Source organism: Polyodon spathula, chromosome 57, assembly GCF_017654505.1.
Source record: "Polyodon spathula isolate WHYD16114869_AA chromosome 57, ASM1765450v1, whole genome shotgun sequence".
NCBI classification, from domain to species: domain Eukaryota; kingdom Metazoa; phylum Chordata; class Actinopteri; order Acipenseriformes; family Polyodontidae; genus Polyodon; species Polyodon spathula.
In genome coordinates this window covers 1,482,786-1,501,741 of record NC_054590.1, presented here as the reverse complement: position 1 = coordinate 1,501,741, position 18,956 = coordinate 1,482,786, and the positions used below count along the sequence as shown (strand labels likewise).

Below are 18,956 nucleotides of genomic sequence, written 5' to 3'. Positions count from 1 at the left end.
AGCAGGGCAGGGGGCAGGCTGCAGAGACGTTATTGAGCAGGGCAGGGGGCAGGCTGCAGAGATGTTATTGAGCAGGGCAGGGTGCAGAGACGTTATTGAGCAGGGCAGGGGGCAGGCTGCAGAGATGTTATTGAGCAGGGCAGGGTGCAGGCTGCAGAGATGTTATTGAGCTGAGCAGGGGGCAGGCTGCAGAGATGTTATTGAGCAGGGCAGGGTGCAGACTGCAGAGATGTTATTGAGCAGGGCAGGGGGCAGGCTGCAGAGACGTTATTGAGCAGGGCAGGGGGCAGGCTGCAGAGATGTTATTGAGCAGGGCAGGGTGCAGGCTGCAGAGATGTTATTGAGCTGGGCAGGGGGCAGGCTGCAGAGATGTTATTGAGCAGGGCAGGGGGCAGGCTGCAGGCTGCAGTTCTAACCTCTCCTCTCAGAACTCAGCTCTCACGCTGCCCTGATCCCGAGCTGCTCACCTTGCGAGTGATTTTGTGTTGCTGGTGGTGCTTCTGTCTCAGAGAGGAAACTTCATTCCACAGGGTTTCATTCTCTCTGGGAAAACAAAAGAAAACTATAAAACACTATACTGATATCCCTCAGCTCTAACCACTAGGGCACACTGCCTCCCTGCACCCCCAGACTCTCAGCTCTCCACTAGGGCACACTGCCTCCCTGCACCCCCAGACTCTCAGCTCTCCACTAGGGCACACTGCCTCCCTGCACTCCCAGACTCTCAGCTCTCTACTTAGGCACACTGCCTCCCTGCACTCCCAGACTCCCAGCTCTCCACTAGGGCACACTGCCTCCCTGCACCCCCAGACTCCCAGCTCTCCACTAGGGCACACTGCCTCCCTGCACCCCCAGACTCTCAGCTCTCCACTAGGGCACACTGCCTCCCTGCACCCCCAGACTCTCAGCTCTCCACTAGGTCACACTGCCTCCCTGCACCCCAGACTCTCAGCTCTCCACTAGGGCACACTTCCTCCCTGCACCCCCAGACTCTCAGCTCTCCACTATGGCACACTGCCTCCCTGCACCCCCAGACTCTCAGCTCTCCACTAGGGCACACTGCCTCCCTGCACCCCTAGACTCTATGCTCTCAACTAGGGCACATTGCCTCCCTCCACCCCCAGACCCTCAGCTCTAACTAAGATTATTATTCACAGTTACTTACTGTTTGATGGCCAGAAGTTTGGAATCGGCCACTTGCTGTCGACCTTTGACCTGCATGACTTCCAGCAGGATTTTGGACATCTCCTGCTGCTTCAGTTTGACCTCCTCCACCCTGCTGATGGATACCTGGGGAGGAGGAGGGGGAGAGTGCTCCACTCTGCTGTATTCAAACCAGTGCAATCATTTTAAAGCTTGCTCGGGGATCTCACCTGGAATGACCCTAACGATTTTTAAATAGTGCTAGGACCAACATGGAATTTTCACATTAGGATATTTGTTCAAGATTTAGATATTCGTTATTTTTCAAAATGCTATCAAAGCTATCATATGTAACACTGTATTAAAGTTGAAAAATATCCCAGAGGAAAGATCTCACTTTACCCTCGTGAATTAACTTAAAAACAAAGAAAACATCAGTTAAATCACGTCTGTAATTCAAGTAAAAGCAAAGCAGACCGTGCATTGCTGTGTCTTCGCAATAAACAAAGCGGCCATACACACGTTTTCATAAAGTAATAACATTCGTTTTTAACTTAAACAACTTGAATAAACACTTCAAATAAAATAAAACGTGAAAAAGGTGTGTGTGTGTGTGTTTATAGTATGGTGTGCGCACAGCTGGTTATGTGTGTGCGTGTGTGTGTTTATGGTACAGTGTATGCAGAGCTAGTTGTGTGTGTGTGTGTGTTTATGGTACAGTGTATGCAGAGCTGGTTGTGTGTGTGTGTGTGTGTGTGTGTGTGTGTGTGTGTGTGTGATATAGTACAGTGTGCGCAGAGCTGGTTGTGTGTGTGCGTGTGTGTGTGTTTATGGTACGGTGTATGCAGAGCTAGTTGTGTGTGTGTGTGTGTGTGTGTGTTATACGTACAGTTAACGTCTAGAGCTAGTTGTGTGTTTGTGTGTGTGTGATATGGTACAGTGTATGCAGGCTGTGTGTGTGTGTGTGTGTGTGTGTTTATGGTACAGTGTATGCAGAGCTGGTTATGTGTGTGCGTGTGCGATATGGTACAGTGTGCACAGAGCTGGTTGTGTGTGTGTGTGTGTGTGTGTGTATAGTACAGTGTGTGTGTGGCTGTGTGTGTGTGTGTGTGTGTGTGTTTTACGTACAGTGTATGCAGAGCTGGTTGTGTGTGTGTGTGTGTGTGATATAGTACAGTGTGTGCAGAGCTGGTTGTGTGTGTGCGTGTGTGTGTGTTTATGGTACGGTGTATGCAGAGCTAGTTGTGTGTGTGTGTGTGTTTATGGTACAGTGTATGCAGAGCTGGTTATGTGTGTGCGTGTGCGAGTATGGTACAGTGTGTGCTGGTTGTGTGTGTGTGTGTGTGTGTTTATGGTACGGTGTGTGCAGAGCTAGTTGTGTGTGTGTGTGTTTATGGTACGGTGTGTGCACAGCTGGACAGCGCTGCGCACCTTCCTCCTGATGCTCTTCAGCAGCTGAGTCTCTCCGCAGCGGAAGTGGGGGTGCTGGAACTCGATGACCTCCTCCTGCTCCCGGGGCAGCCCCATGTCAACATGAACCACTTTGTGGAACCCGTCTGCAACAGAAAGGAGGCAAAGCAGCAGCGATTACCGAGCACAAGCCACTCGCGAGACTGGCTGTGCTGCAATCTTAAAACCAGAAGCTGCCGCTGCAGTGCAAGCAACAGCCCACCGACAAGGAGAGCTCAGTAAAAACACACACACACACACACACACCCTGGAGCTCAACCAAGGAACAGCCACAGCCAAGCCCAATCAGTCTAATGTTAATCTGTATTTGTAAATACCATTCTTATATTTACAATTATTATTATTATTTTGTATTTCACTGGAAATGCCCAATGAGCTGCACCAGCTGGTTTGCAAAGGGAGTACCCTACAGCGTTTGAAAGCCCTGCTGCCTGATTTAAAGCAAGACGAGAGGCTCCAGTTTGAGTGACGTACACATGTTGAGCTGCCGGACGAAGCTGGCCATGTTGTTGTGCTTGAAGTACAGCGGGAGGACCTCTTTGGAGAAGCGCAGCTCGTTCGACACCAGGAAACAGGAGCCGTTCTGAAGAGAGAGAGAGAGGACACATGACAATGCTGTAGCACACCAGAGCAGAACTGCAATTAAACATGGAGCTCCATACTCACATCTTTATATATTATACATATTATATACAGGTTGTTCATAAGTCAGGATCATAGGCTTATTGTTAATACTAGCTGTCTGCCCATTTCTTTGATGTGTGAAACAAACCCTTTCATGTAGGAATTAAATATTTTTTTTAAATAAATGAAAAAAGTAGTTTTGCACACAAATATCATTTTCAGTTTTTTCCCCCATTGCTTTAAAAAAAATTATTTTTAAAAAATGGGAAAAAATTGCATCTTCATATGCGGCTGTCATTTGGGTCTTCCATGTGTCCCCACATAAAGATGAACTATTAGAGAGGGTTTTTTTGTATCCGTCCCCATGCATGAAAGGATTTTCCCACGAGGAACTAATTCAGATCACTTTGATGTGTGCTGCAGATCATCCACAGGGTGTGGCCGTCCCATTGAACAGAGACCAGCCACCCAGCGCAATTTATAATATTGCCTTTTGCCTTTTGCACAACGTTTTCCATCATAAAACACTGAGATAATACTTTATTATCCCCGACATTAAAAGTCAATCCTGGCCCTGCTACTGAGCGCTCTAGGATTACTATACTGAGAAACAGCTCTCGATCGATTTTACAGCGGGGTTACACAGTTCTCTGGCCAGCTCAGATGGTAGAGCGTTGGGTTCCGAGGGGAATCGGTTCAAGCCACAAATGAAACCAAGTTGAATATCACAATTTATCCCCACTCTCTTCCATGCAAGTGAGATGGCACAGTGGACTACTTCATGCTGTACTGTTCTTAGTTGGGGGAGTGGGACCAAATCCAGCACATTATTCCTTTATTTTCAAAGAATGCGTTAATTTACCTCATAATCAGTGTGGAATAAGGCTTTCCTGTGGGAGCTGGTGCTGCAGTGGGCTAATCCCATGGCTTATCCTCCCTGAAAATGCCTGTTCAAATCCAGCTCCTGGAAGAGAGTTCCTGAGAAGTAATGATGCTGGTTGTGTTTCCACAGATGGAGGAGGAGAGGACCTGCCCTAGGAAGGGAGGAGGAAAAGGATGAATGGGGGGCCTGGCCCCCTGCCAGGGAAGAGTGTGGAAGGGGAGGGTGTTGCTACCTGACCAAAGAGGAAGGCAGTACTTTTCTCCAAAAGTCTTTAAAAGAGATTCTTATTGTGTGCACTCAATAATTTTGCAGTCTTCATTTTATTGTACTCTCCTCCCTGGCAGGCAGGTCAGATCTTCCTCCTCCCTCCATCTGTGGAAACACAACCAACATTATTAGTTACAACCAACACCATTACTTACCTCAGAAACGCACCTCCAGGAGCTGGATTGGAAATGCCATCTTCAGAGAGAGAAGGCCAGGGAGTTAGCCCACTGCGCTGCCAGCTCCCACAGGAAAGCCTTGTTCGCACTAAGGTAAATAAACAAATTCTTTGAAAATAAAGGAAGGAATCACCTGGACTGGAACACGGGATGAACTTCCCTTTTCAGAGATTGCACACTTCTGGAGTTGAGAATCGTGCACCTCATTGCACAATTACAGAGTTTCATTCCACAAAGAGAGGAGGGATTATCAAACCCAACGCTATTACACAGGAGGTCTATGAGGTCAATATGAGGGACACCAGATGCCAAAGTTTCTTGGTGTTGAAACAGTAAAAGTTTCAAACTCCTACGTACCTATTGCGTTCTAATGTCCTTTAATCTTTAGTATTGAATAAATCTGTTTAAGTTAACTATGTAATATGATCTATAACGTATAGCAGGAGATATGGCTGTATTTTAAAGTTTAAATGTCTATGGCTATTTTCAATCAATGATTAATTATTGGATTGATTGGTGTCCTTTAATAAAACTGTTTTTAACTGACAATCGCTGCAACACCGAGGAAGGCTCGCTGTGTGCAAAATGCAAGAGTAATCAGACGCATATAATCATTAGCGGTCAAGTCTGAAAGAATACGAGATTTTTAAGTGTGCGTCGCAGTCGTCATCAAGCAAAACATACAGGGCCTGTATATCATTGCTGTGCACTGTTGTTTTAACTCTGCACTGACACTCATATATAAAGTGCCTTCTTTTTGAAAAAGTTTTGCTGTGCATGAATGCTTTCAAGAATATATATATATATGGCGAGCCTCGTGATGATAAACAAGCGCTTTGTTTACAAGTGCGTCTATACTTAGACATACAATCCAAAATGCTGGTTCTTGGGGCGGGACTCTGGAGAAAGACTCGGTGATCTAGTCCCGGACACACTTGTTTTTAAGGCAGTATTTGGTGGCGCATTTCAATTGATATAAAATGCAGACTGTACTAACAGTAAGCCCGATGCGCAATGCCACAATGCTAGCACAAACGCGGCTGTCTGTTACAAACAGATTCTCCCTGTTTTAATAATTCTGTTTTATTTTTCAAAGCTTGATTTTTTTTTTTTTTTTTTTTTTTTTTTCCTTCCTCACAAAAGAAAACGCGTGTTTTTCGCCGATTTTGATACGTGTTATATATTGAATCACTACGCTGGATTCTACTTGCAAATACGGTACACTGGCGCATTTACAACATTGTACAAAATGAAAGGTAAAAAACACTCTGTATCATTATAGTACATCAAATACACGCTACATTATTATAATATTGCACATTGCATAATGCAAGGAAATTTATAATAATAATAATAATAATAATAATAATAATAATAATAATAATAGCTACTAGAACAGATCTGGCACAGTCACGCCCACAGATCACGCTTCAGCGCGGCCAGACTTCTAGTGACGCAGTTGGTATTCCACTCGTATCAAAGCAGTTATAACAAAAAATCACACGAATGAAAAGTGCACGCATCTGCGTATGAACACAGATATTTCTGCTTTAGGGACAAGGCAGCACTCAATCGTATTAGTTTCGCTGGGAGTTCAAACGGCGTTGGATATGACACACACACACCTGGCATAACTTCTTGTCTACTTGACTGTACATTACATTTCATACAACACAGGGCACACCGCTGTGACATGTTCTACTCACTCGACTCCAGCAAATGAGATCATTTGTTGAATGATCATCCACCAAAGCCCACAGTTTGCTCAGAAATCCGGGTACGCCGAAATTCTGCTTCATGGTTATTCAAAACGGCTCAAGGGGAACACTTTCTCAATATATAGCAGTAATAAAATCTTATCTTTTTTAGTTTTTTGTTATTTGTTTCCCAGATGATAAATATATTTATGGGAGGCACGGTTTATTTATTTTTTCTCCACCCTAGGTTTAGCTCCTACACAGCTAATAATACTGTCTAAATAGTTCACTGCTATCTTTGCAAAGTACCCCTGCGACTCTGTCTCTCAGCGACCTGTCTGCCAAACTGCATGCTCTATAAAACGTGAGGGGCGGCACGCCCACTCCTCTCACTCTCCAATCACAGGGCACGGGCCTTGCCGCTCTAACCAATGGGAACCAGCGAGTATGTCTGAGGCGTTGACTTGTGTGTTGTTATCTGCTCCACGCATGACTGAGGGCAGCAGCATGCACAAGGCGTGTGGGGTGTACTGTTTAGCAGGTATCTCGGGGAACCAATTAAAACAAAACGATCGGAATACAAAAATGGAAATATAGTTTAACACTTGCGCACCTGAAAAGTAAAACATAGTACTGCATTGTACTTTGAATTTGTGAGCCCGCAAATTCAATACAATGTGGAGTTCTCTGTAGTTCTCCTAGGGGAGCCGAGAGCCGGCAAATTCAGTACAGTGTTGATAATTCAGTGCTGGCCAGCACATTCAATAATGTTGTGGTACTGGCTGGGGTGGAAAGTGAGGTATAAAAGTTAAATATTTGTACTACAGATGGGGTGAGTGCAAATTGAATTTTTGAGAGGTAGAACTATATCACGTTTTCTCTGATGAAGTGACGTATAGGCTATGCTGCCCCATTAAATTTGGCTAAACTGCCCCGCCCCTCCCCTTCTCGGTAGATGGGGGTGATATTGTGGAATGGCTTCCCCTAGATTCCAGTCGTTTTGCTGTGTCCACCAAGACACCGCCTCCGCTGGAATCGCGAGTTTGAACACGGCTGCCTATCATCGGCTCAGCGTGGCCTGCGCGTCGCTGTCGCTGATCGGGGTGGGGGTCCACAACCTGCCCAGACTGTGGAGCGAGTACCGGCGGCGGCGGCGGCTGAAGCGAGCCGCCCCCCCGCGCCCTGGGAGTCAGGACCGGGTAGCCTTCATCATCACAGCCTGTAACTTTGTCGGCTGCGCCGGTGAGAAAATTCATTCTGTTTTGAAGAAACACATTCATTCCGTTTTGTTTTCTTTTTAAAACGTTATTTTAACGTATTGTTTTTCTTTAAATGAACGAAAACAAAACACATAATAAATAAGTACACACTAAATAGAAATGTAACAAAGTATTATTTACATCCATATTTAAAAAAGCTTGTTACAACATTTAGGTTTTTCTTGTAAAATGTTTAATAGCTTTTTAAAAAGTACGTAGTAAACAAAGGGGGGGGGGGGGGGGGGGGGGGTTGCTTCCTTGAGCCAAAACAGAGTTTACTTAGGACCGTAGCTAAAGTATGTAGGTAATGTATACAAATCGCAAAGCAGATTGGAGGGGCAAAACTCTGTACACACTCGGATCTCGGTTAGGAGCTCTGCTCTTGTGGTGTTTAACACGTTCATACACGGGGACAGGTACAAAAAAAGATGACCTCATATGAGGATAAAATGTTTCCCCTATATAAGCAATAGAAAAAAAAATATCTTCAGCACTGTAATGCATCACACAGACTTGGTCCCACCCAGCAGCTTGAATTGTGCATTGACAGGAATCCTGGTGCGGTCCGCCGTGTGGCTGGCTGGCCCCATCTCCTTTACCCAGCAGGCACTGCCCAGTGAGCAGACCGCATGGCTCGGGAGTTTCTGCGTCCTCAGCTCGGTAAAGAGTTTTCTTTTTTTTTTTCCGGTCATTCTGTCATGCTTCTCAGCGTAAAGTGACAACCTTGTCTTACCAGTCTATGTTGTATGTCAGCCCCAGCACCGTTATCATTGATCCTCGTTTTGTTTGCGCGGAAATGCGCGCAGCGCTACAGGATTACGCACTTAAACACATCCCGGTCCTTTTGTCTCTGAAATTTGACTCCAGCTGTTTTGGAGTGAAATTGACCTAAAGCACAGGACGTCGTTGGGGTACCTGGAACCAACAGTCATTTTTGGAATCTGCAGCGCTGTATTTGAAATGTTGTAATCTCCTGAACGAAAGCATATCAAAGGCAGGCTGCTACTACAGATGAAAATACAAGGCTTTATAAGCGCGTATTAACACCTGGAACAGGTGGAGTTGCTGTGCAACAGGAGTCTCATTCCCATACCTGCTGTATTAAATGTTCTTTACTGAACCCCACAGCTGTGGATCCAGTTCTTCCTGCAGGGCGCTCAGGTCTGGTGGACGCTGTTTTATGCCATCGAGGTGTATCAGCAGGTACAGGAATCCACCACACTGCGGTGAGGAAGCAGCACCATCTGCAACAAAAACACTTCATACCAACATCGTTTAAAATATGTATCTGTGTGTATGTATGTATAATGGATTCCGGTTTGGTTCGTTACCTCTAGTTTGATGATTCTTTATCACATGCTGTCCTGGGGACTGTCTGCCATCATCTGTGTTCCTGGATTGTCTCTCCTGCTCCAGACTCCAGTCTCCAGGTAACACGGGGATCCCAGCAGTGTTTGTGAAGGCAGGGTTGGAAGAAGGGTGACCAGGTGAACACTGGGGCAAGTTCAGGATTTTTTTTTGTTTTGCTTCGCAATGGCTTTTGGTACTTGTAGTCCTTCAGGAGACTGCACCTGGCTGCATTGTAACATGAGTTTAAAAGCCATGTGTTCATACTGTAGGAGTGTGATAATGGAGTGCCTTGCTTCTATTAATGGTGTTTTCTTTGGGAGAGTGTGTGTGTGTTTTAATGAGTTTCTCCTCTGTAGCTGTGAGAGGAATCTGAAGTATGCAATCCCTCACTATCTCGCCACGTACCTGCCTCTCCTCCTCGTGCTACTGGCCAACCCACCCCTTCTGTCGAGGGCCCTGGCTTCAGGTGGGTGGGCCTGTCTACTTATCCGCTTTTTTTCAACAATTGAATTATAATAAATATAACTCTTCCTTTCCTCAGTTTTCAAAACATGCACTATTCTGCAGCAGTGTGCAATATCAGACTATGCCCTTACAGAAGTGCAGGTTCTAAACAAGGTAGTAGCAGTAGTGTGAAGAAGGTGGATTTCATTCTCATTTTTTTTTTTTTTTTTAGAAATGTTGCATGCAGGGATGGCAGTAAGACTCCCATTGCATAGCAGTTTCACCCATTCCAGGTTTAACACATGCTCGATTAGCCACAGTGTATAGGTATCACGCTCAGACGAGTTAATGAACTCAAAGTAAAACCAGGAATGGATCAAACTGCTATGCAATGGGAGTATATTTCCACCCATGGTTGCATGTATTGGCGACTGATTCTGTGAATGATTTGGTTTGTCGGATGGGGCTTGTTGTTTTGGAAGCGCACAGAGAATTACGCCTCTCTGTCTTGCGCTTGAACAGTGTCGACGCTCCTGAAGCAGCAGAGCGGCTCCTACACTGCCAGTGAGAGGCTCCAGATGAAAAACATCAGGCAACGCTTCGTGAAGATCATGGCCACCTTTACCGTGTGGTGAGTGTGGGGTGTGTCTCCCTCTAGTGGCCGCCAACAATTACTGCAAAAATAACTCAGCATTGCTGTGCTGCCCCTAAACCAACACAAGCTAGTAGAGGATGAGTTTCCCAGTGGAGGTTTTTCCCAGTGAATCACGATGAACAGCCTGTTGTGACTCCTTCAGTACGTTCCATGCTGCAGTGCATAGCCTTGTTCTAAACTGGTCTTCAGCTTGGGACATGGTCCTGGTTTGGAATGGACTGAAGGAGCTCAAGTCTGTACAGCTGAATTAAAAACTGAAGCAGGAAGGTGACCCCTGTCTCTATCTCTCTCCAGCTGGCTGCCCAACCTCCTCAGCGAGGCACTGCTGCTCCTAATAGACATGGACCGTGCCTGGAGCTCCCCCCCCTCACAGGCCCTGCGATCAGCAGCCCTCACCACTTGGGCGCTCACGGTAACATTTCCTAGCAACCACCAGCTAGAGCAGGGTTCCCAGTCCATTGTGAGTTTATACTCTGGGCACAAGCCGACTGGTCCTGCGTTCTTGGTCAACGCACTCAAAGTGTGAGATAAAAATGTACACAAGTGATGCTTTAGCAGAGTCTTCCTCAGCACTAGTACCTAAATGCAAAACGTTTGTTCCAAATCACAACGATGTGGGCTTGCAGTAGTTCAGTCACAAACCACAGTGGGGGTTGGGGTGGCCTGCACTTTTGGGGTGCATGGGGAGAGGTGACGCTGAGTGTTTTTGTTCTAGGCTGTTCTGAACCCCATGTACGCCTTCCTCCAGTCCCTTGCTTTCCACGAGTGGATGGGCTGCGATCTCAATGTTTGCACATGGGGGCGCTATTGCAAGGTGGAGCAGTGCTGCTGCAGGGGAAAGAGAGAGAAGGAAGAGGAAGAGACAGAGACAGAGAGCGAGTCGGAGGTTACTATGGAAAACATCCTCAAACCCCAGAGCACGGTCAGACCGTGGGAGTCTCTTAATAGACAGGTCCAGCAGCCTGCCTCTCAGTCAGGTAGGAGAGAGGTTGGGACAGTGTCCTGCAAACTCCCCATTCACAGTACACAGTAAATGCCACCTTGTACAGACACACTTTACCTATCCACACAACAGGGATGGGAAGAAGATCCCCTTTGCATAGCAGGTTGATCCGTTCCTGGTTTTACTGTGAGTTTAGTAAGACACACCTGAGCTGGTTAGCTACACACTGTGGCTGATCAGGCTTGTATTAAAACCTGGAATGGATGAAACTGTTGTGCAACAGGAGTCTTCTTTCCATCCCTGCTTCCGTCTCTTTCAGGTTGCAGCAGCTCAGACGTGGAGGGCAAGGCGCTCTGGCTGGTCTCGGCTTGCTGCTCCAAGAGCTCCCTGCTGGCAGCAGAACAGCAGCTGAGGGCAAAGAGGACCCAAGCCTTGACTGGACTAAGGGCTTAAACATGCTGGGCTCTGAGGCTGGACAGCACTCGACCACGGACCGGACAGGAATGTATATCATAAGAAAACTGAATTTATTATATAATGTAATCCCTTACTGTTTCTCCTACTTGAAGGGTGGTGTGAAATCTGTACTACTTTTGTCCTAGCAAGGAGCTTCTTATTTGTAGTGCGGGATCACTGACAACACAAATTCTTGAGGTAATGCTTAGGAAACCTTAAAAACTGAACCTTTATCTTGTAAATGTTTTCTGTATTCTAATGAATTATTGTCCTAACAGAATGCAGAATAAATACAAAAGCGTTCTTCACTGCCCTCTACTGGAGTTAAACCCTAATTGCTTGCTCACATGTTTCATTTCTTCTCCCTGTAATTCTGAGAAAGAGCAGTGGTATTTGTAACGCCTGTAGAAATCCACGCAGGTCTTTGTAGTTTTCAATACTACAACATCTCGAGGGGGGCAGCTACTGGAAGTTACTTTTTCTATGCCATTATTTAAATCTGCACGACCGCAGTGTAGCTTCAAAATGACCGAGTGGGAACACAGCGGCATTTAACTGAATCTGGAACTCGGGAAAGGTCTAGAAGCGGAACACCCAGTCAGGCAGTTCTTGAGAGAACTGGAACACTGCACCTTGATCTAGCCAGCAAGGCACACAGCTGGGGAGTACTCAACTGATTTAAACAGTATTGCCATAGCAGTGTAACACCGGGAATAGCACCGTGGTCTTCTAAGCGAGTATAGGTGCACCCCATTACAGTGGAGCGATTACACTGTATTTAAATATTAAAGGGTTCAGTTCAACTGAGCAGACCCTGGTATCTCACCCCTTCAGTTAGGTTCTGCCGAGATCAAAGGGAACTCTCAGGATCACGACAGTTCAGTTTGGTAACTATCTCCTCACTGAAGCACTGATGCTAAAGGAAGCGTGTCTTTGCTGCAGTGGGTAGCTGAATAAATGGTCTACCCCAGAGTTAAAGTGAAAAGTCTGGGGAAAAGAAAGTATTTAAATGAAAGGTCTTGGAAGAACGTTCTGTTATTGACAATAGGGTAAGACGTGACTGCACCTTTTTAGACTGAACCCTTTACAGGACACTAATACAGTACATGGATGCATTTTAGATTCTTTTAATGTCCCCCGAGCACAAAGCACAAAACAAACGGCTATAAAATTACATTTTATTAGAAACTTCATACTAGCCTAACAAGTACTCTCCAGGATCTGAGCAACAGTTACAGGCAGACTTTGCACGCCTCAGCACATTCACTCTCTCACACGCAGAACCGATTCAAGCTGAGCTTCTGTGAGAACGAAATGAAAAACACCAGCGGTTATGAGAGCAAAGCATGACCTTCATAGTTTTCATTAGGAAGCTTGTAGTAGATTTAACTTAAAAAAAAGACAATAAGCTGGACTCAATCAGCAGGAAGACTTTACAGATCATAGTCCAGAACTACTCTGTGTCTGAAGATGAACAGAACGTGTGCATCCATGAAACACATTTAAAAATAACAGCAGTACTACTTAAATAATAAAACAAATAGAAATAAAACAATATGGAAAAGTGTAACAAAAAACATTTTTTATTGATGTTTCATTATTAAAAGAAATATCCGTTTAATTTGCACATGATCATGTGATACGTCCAAGCCCTGGGTTTCAGAACTTGTCTTGTTAAGGGATATATTTTTTTAATGACCGGGTCAGAGCCCTGGTAAATCTGCTCTGAGCCAAGAGGTTCCCATCACAGCATGGATAAGGGTTCACTCACTCTTGGTTCGTCTGGGCTGGTTTTTTCAAAGCAAGTTCAGTTCGGTTCATTTTGGAAGCAGTTGAGAATGCTCCGGTCCCACGGAATTCTTCTCAAGAGGTGATCTCAGTGCGTTTGGGCAAAAGAATGAAGTTTGGTTCGTTTGTTTCAGTGCAATGTGAAAGCACGGTCAGTCACACCCCAGTCTGTAGGTTTACGAATGCAGGTTGTTCATGCAGTAAGGGAGGCACAGTTTATTTGAACCACTAAACCATTTCAATGAGGCAGTTCTGAAACCCAGGACTGGGTGCAGCAGGGCTAGTGCAGAGTTGTAGCCAGGTTACGAACTATTTGGCTGCAACAGTATTGTGAATGCTTGAGGATCAGGTGCGACACGTGCAAAGGGAAGCACATTAAGAGGGCAGTCCTGTTCCTAGCAAGGATGGGCTGTCTCATGAATACAAACAAAGCAGTGCTGACAAGGTAAAATATACACAGATAATCCAACGAATCTTTAAGGCTCAATTTACTGTTCATTAAAACATTGTGCAGACAAAGGAAAAAAGAGAACAAGGTAACGAGTATCTAATACTGTATTGAATTAAACAAACACTTTTTAATTGGAAAAAAGACAAAAGCATTTATTAAATCGAGGGAGGGGATATAAAAAAGGGACTCTTGCATACTAATATTGTTAACTCTGGAAGAATAAGTGTAAAAGAAAGAAAAAACGAGCGAAGGGTAGAAAGAACAAAAGAAAGTAGAGATGTTGTTCGAGCGGCTCCTTGGAAAATTCTCCATACCAGAACACACCTCTATTTTCTTCTCTCTTTGAATTAGGATATTATATTAAAACTATTTAAAGGTAGACAGAAAAAAAGTTAAAAACAGCCAGTACGTGTGCTCTGTAGTATGAAGCAGGCCGCTGGAGCGGCTCACCCAAGTGGCTCGTTTGTTGGCAAGCACGGCAAAGGTGGCGGCCCCCGGCCCAGAGATCGGGGTTCAAGGCTCAGATCTGCACCGGATGGGCTAGTTAAGGTCTTCTATGCAGCGGCTGTGCGAGGTCTCCTCAGAGATAACGTATCTGCAGGGGGGGGGGAATGCACAGGAAGATCTGATCACCGACTCCAGATCTACGATCACACATGACTGCAGACGAGAGAGAGAAAGTTCTAGCTGAAAGGAGGGTGCTGAAAGGACAGAAGCTGTTTAACCCTTTCATGTGTTTTGGACAAATATAATGGATTTGTTTTCCATTGCTTTATATGGGGGAGCAGAACAAGCATGTCTACATGGGATTCGATACACATGGGTAAAAAAAATAAAATAAAACTAAAAATAATAATGTGGCAATTGACAAGTTAATTTCTGCAGATATGCCCCATGGTAGTTCCATTATAGGTCAAACATTTTTCTGGGCGTGGCGGGTACACAAAATTCCCCCTCTTGTAGATCATTGTCCTTTAGACAGATTTAGTGGGTCAGGTTCAACACCACGTTCGTGGAAGTTCTGGCACTTTCTCCGAGCAATGCAACAACAACAATAAACAACATTAATCTGTGTTGGAGAGTCACAATAAATGATACACGTAAACAAAGCAATGTCTAAAATGGGGAAACCCCCCTCCCCCCTCTCCTCCTGACAACGTGCACAGCAACAGGCAGCCAATAGGAATACAGCGCAGGGGGGTTTCAAGCAGCTGGGGGTGAGGCTGCTTCCTGTTTTGAAACAACTCAGGATGTTGCGAGCCTCCAGTTTCCTTTCTCTCGCTCTCTCTGAAATGTTTCCAGTATTTACAGAGTGTGCTCTTTATCACAATTCTTTCTGTGAGGTTTATGACAGCAGCTGTGCCAAGCCTGCCCCCCTCCCTCCTCCACTCCATACAGCACCTCCCAGCCCACTGCAGGAAGCAATGCCATTTAGTGTAGCTTTGTTTTTTATAGTAACCCTCGTTGCCTTAATCTTTGGAACCTAGTTCAAACCTAGCAGAGGAATGATACATTTACCCTGTGCATCTTGCAAGAGACGTGACCATCCTACCGTCGGCAAATGCTTTGAAACGAGGAAACCTCATTTACAGCCCGTGGAATAAATGCACTATCTAGTGTCTGCTTTCCAGCCATGCACAGAAACAGAAAAGAACAGCTCCATACATAAAATCAAATCTTAGGGTAAGACAAATGACCTTCTTTTTTCTGTCTCGGGTCTATCCAGCTCTACTTCCCTGTCCCACACTTCCTGCACTGCGGTCACGACTGTGTGCTGGCTCACCTGTTTTTGGCGTGGCCACGGTTCCAGGTCCTCCCTGCTGGGCCCTCACTGGACGACACAGGTGGTGCAACACTGGTCCTGCTTCTCGGGCAACGAGGCGTAGTTCATCTGCCGCACAATCTCAGCAAACAGTTCATCCACCATGGTCTTACTCTTGGCAGAAGTCTCCATGAAGGGGCAGCCCCACTCCTGGGCCAGGGCACGCCCATCCGCCCCCGACACCTCGCGCTCGCTTTCCAGGTCCACCTTGTTCCCCACCAGGATCAGCGGCACCTTCTCATAGCGCTTCACTCGCACAATCTGGTCCCTCATGGGCCTGATGTCCTGCAGTTGCGGGATATTAAAAGAGTTGGTGAAATAATCTGGAAAGGACATGCAAGTGAATGGACTTGAGCACATCGCGGAAAATAACCGTCATCGCTCTTGCTGGAGATTGCACGGGTGCAGCAGCTTGCACCGATTCTACAATCCTGTGATCCAGGCAGGGTTTTGCCTTGCTAAAAATCACACTCCAACATTGCCAAAGTAAGGCGGTTCATTTGCAAGCCGCACAGGTAGAAACTATCCAAACTTACTCCTGGGTCAGGTCTGTTCTCCTGGGGCATGACCATTATCTCCCAGCGTTACAGAGTCACACAGCTGAGCTTCTTACCTATAAACTGGACTAATCAAGCTCATATTAAAACCTCAAGCTCAAGTGTGTTCTGTTGAACTCCTAGTAAAATCAGGAATGGAGGAAACTGCTATGCAACAGCAGCCTTATTACCATCCATGTTACAATTACCCCCCTGCAAAATTAAAATTGCTACTTTGCATACAACATTAAACACACACAACTACAGACAGATAGACAGCTAGATAAAGGGCAGGAGAGGCTCTCACTGCTGTGTAACTGAGTCCCTTGGTATCTCCATGCTCTCACCTGGAATGACTGCTGGTTGACAAGGCTGTAGACCAGTATGAACCCCTGGCCATTCTTGATGTACAGGTCCCGCATGGAGGCGAACTGCTCTGTGCCCGCCGTGTCCAGGATCTCCAGCACCGAGGGCGAGGAGTCCACCTCGATCTCTTTCCGATAGAAATCTTCGATGGTCGGGTCATATTTCTCGATAAACGTCCCAGTCACGAACTGGACCGTGAGAGCCGACTTGCCAACCCCTCCGCTCCCCAGGACCACAACTTTGTACTCCCTCATCGGAGTCTCGGGAACATACAAACCAGCACTGTGGATGATGCTGCTTCTTGTATTTAAATATTGAAAATGCTACTAAGAAAGGAGGTCTATAAAGCGTCAGTCCTACGCCACATCATCGTGTTGCAACTAACGCTAATTACTACAATCTAATACTGAATATCTAAAAAAAAAAAAAACAATCACAGATTGAAATCTTTAAATTAGAAACCTAACTATTGTGTTTAAATCTAGCAAGACGTTATTGCTTTTTTTTTTATTTCAAAAATAAATAATGAAATATATTTTTAAAAAAAAGCCAACTCCTTTATTATAAGCGACAAAAAAATAATAAAAATATTAATAATAATATGCACTACCCACTGACAAAACGGAGCTGTAGCGGATAGGCCAGAATCAAACACTGCACTCTTTGCAGTAACAAGGAAGACAAGAGATACTATTTCAAGATTTGACCCCAAAATTGTTAAATACGAACAGCCTGTAAAATGAAGCTGTGTACAACCTCAGGACTTCTAATTTTTTTTTTTTTTAGCTGCGCTGGTTTTAATGTTATCTTAGGAAACTGGCGCAAATGCCGTAAATATTATGTGTTTAAAAGATAAATGCATCTGAAGATTGTGTGCACACAGCAGGAGCAGTTCCGCAAGTTTCAGTTACCACCTAATAAAACCAAAAAAATATCCACATACAAAATACCTTCTTCCTGCTTCCTGTGGGGTTCTGTTTTTATTTACAACAAGAAAATGCCGAAATTTGAAAGATAATAAGAGGTTAAGGTTGTGAATCCTCCGCTACCGCCTCTGAAACAATGAGACGAGAACAAACGGCCGCTTGCATGCGGCTGGCTGGCTGGCTGGCTGGCTGGCTGGCCCCTCGCTGGACGTGTATTTTTGCTCATTTAAAGGTTTAATTTCACTCCATTGTCGCACACCCTCGACCCGGGGTTTGCGGTGAAACTGAAACTCGCCCTCCCTCTCTCCCTCTCTCTGGTGCGGCTTCGTTCGGGGGCCTGAAACCGGAAGCGGCGCTCACAAGTGTTCAACCAGCATTGCTGACGACATGTTGCAAGAAAGAAAAAAAAAAAAAACCTTCCTAGAAAAACATATAGAAATCTCTATGGTTCTTCTAATGTATGGATAAGCGCCTTTGCGCTCATGCACTCTATGGTGGAAGAGATGGTGCGCCACCTGGTGTCTGAGTGTATATTTACACACCCGACTGTGCTCACAAAGCTGGTAGAGATTGCGACGAGCAGGGCAAATGTTTCAAGTTGTCCCATGCAAAAAATAGACTTGCAGTAAATACCGGGCATTATTATTAAGCACATTTTTATTATTATTCATTATTATTATTCACACACCAGGCACGCCCTGTCTGTTATATCAGGTTCAATGAAGACCCAGTGAATCTGTCCTGGTTTCAAGGAAACAGAAACCCACATCGCCTTGTATGCCTTTTATCGTATACACACACACACACATACACACACACATAAACCCACACACACTAACACACACACACTGAAACACACACACAGAAACACACGCTAACACACACGCACACACTGAAACACACGCACACTAACACACACACACTGAAACACACGCACTGACACACACACACACACACACACACACAGACACACACACACACTAACACACACACACTGACACACACACACTGACACACACACACTGAAACACACACACACACACACACACACACACACACACACACAACACACACACTAACACCACACACACTGAAAACACACGCAACTGACCACAAACACACACACTGAAACACACACACTGAACACACACACACACACACACACACGCACACACACACACACACACACAAACACACGCACTGACACACACACACACAAACTGACACACACACACTGAAACACACGCACACTGACACACACACACTGAAACACACACACACACACACACACACACTAACACACACACACTGACACACACACACACACTGAAACACACACACACTGAAACACACGCACTGACACACACACACACACACACACACACACACACACACACACACACACACTAACACACACACACTGAAACACACGCACAGACACACACACACACACACTGAAACACACGCACACACACACGCACACTAACACACACACACTGAAACACACACACAGAAACACACGCACACTAACACACACACACAGAAACACACGCACACACACACACACAGAACACACACACACTAACACACACACACTGAACACACACACACACACACAACACACACACACACACACTGACACACACTAACACACACACACTGACACACAGAAAAGTAACAGATTAATAATTAATTTTAAT

The 18,956-nt window shown here is 45.4% G+C and overlaps 3 protein-coding genes across 6 annotated transcripts; 1 reads left to right on the top strand and 2 right to left on the bottom strand.

Moving 5' to 3' along the window:
* Positions 1–6: 6 nt before the first annotated feature.
* On the bottom strand, positions 7–6,606 carry LOC121307663 (heat shock factor protein 2-like). 3 transcript variants are annotated; one of them, XM_041239897.1, is made up of 6 exons: positions 6,270–6,358; positions 4,100–4,492; positions 3,088–3,196; positions 2,575–2,699; positions 1,166–1,290; positions 7–543 (listed from the first exon to the last, which is right to left on the bottom strand). In XM_041239897.1, the coding sequence occupies exons 2-6, from the start codon at positions 4,160–4,162 to the stop codon at positions 432–434; spliced, it is 534 nt and encodes a 177-aa protein (XP_041095831.1). In that variant the 5' UTR covers positions 4,163–4,492; positions 6,270–6,358; the 3' UTR covers positions 7–431. The 3 variants fall into 3 exon arrangements, with proteins under 3 accessions (XP_041095831.1, XP_041095830.1, XP_041095828.1); XM_041239896.1 differs by lacking the exon at positions 6,270–6,358 and adding an exon at positions 4,697–5,912; XM_041239894.1 differs by lacking the exon at positions 4,100–4,492 and having other exon boundaries at positions 6,270–6,606.
* Positions 6,607–7,189: 583 nt separating this feature from the next.
* Positions 7,190–11,691, top strand: LOC121307555 (G-protein coupled receptor 143-like). Its single transcript, XM_041239743.1, has 9 exons — positions 7,190–7,502; positions 8,070–8,179; positions 8,648–8,745; positions 8,857–8,949; positions 9,226–9,335; positions 9,836–9,944; positions 10,263–10,380; positions 10,684–10,945; positions 11,231–11,691. Exons 1-9 carry the CDS (start codon positions 7,235–7,237, stop codon positions 11,362–11,364), a joined length of 1,302 nt encoding a protein of 433 aa, XP_041095677.1. The 5' UTR covers positions 7,190–7,234; the 3' UTR covers positions 11,365–11,691.
* Positions 11,692–12,938: 1,247 nt separating this feature from the next.
* LOC121307619 (ras-related protein Rap-2c) lies at positions 12,939–17,745 on the bottom strand. 2 transcript variants are annotated; one of them, XM_041239838.1, is made up of 3 exons: positions 16,312–17,745; positions 15,390–15,713; positions 12,939–14,266 (listed from the first exon to the last, which is right to left on the bottom strand). In XM_041239838.1, exons 1-2 carry the CDS (start codon positions 16,582–16,584, stop codon positions 15,435–15,437), a joined length of 552 nt encoding a protein of 183 aa, XP_041095772.1. In that variant the 5' UTR covers positions 16,585–17,745; the 3' UTR covers positions 12,939–14,266; positions 15,390–15,434. The 2 variants fall into 2 exon arrangements, with proteins under 2 accessions (XP_041095772.1, XP_041095771.1); XM_041239837.1 differs by having other exon boundaries at positions 12,939–14,201; positions 16,312–17,739.
* Between the last annotated feature and the right edge of the window lie 1,211 nt (positions 17,746–18,956).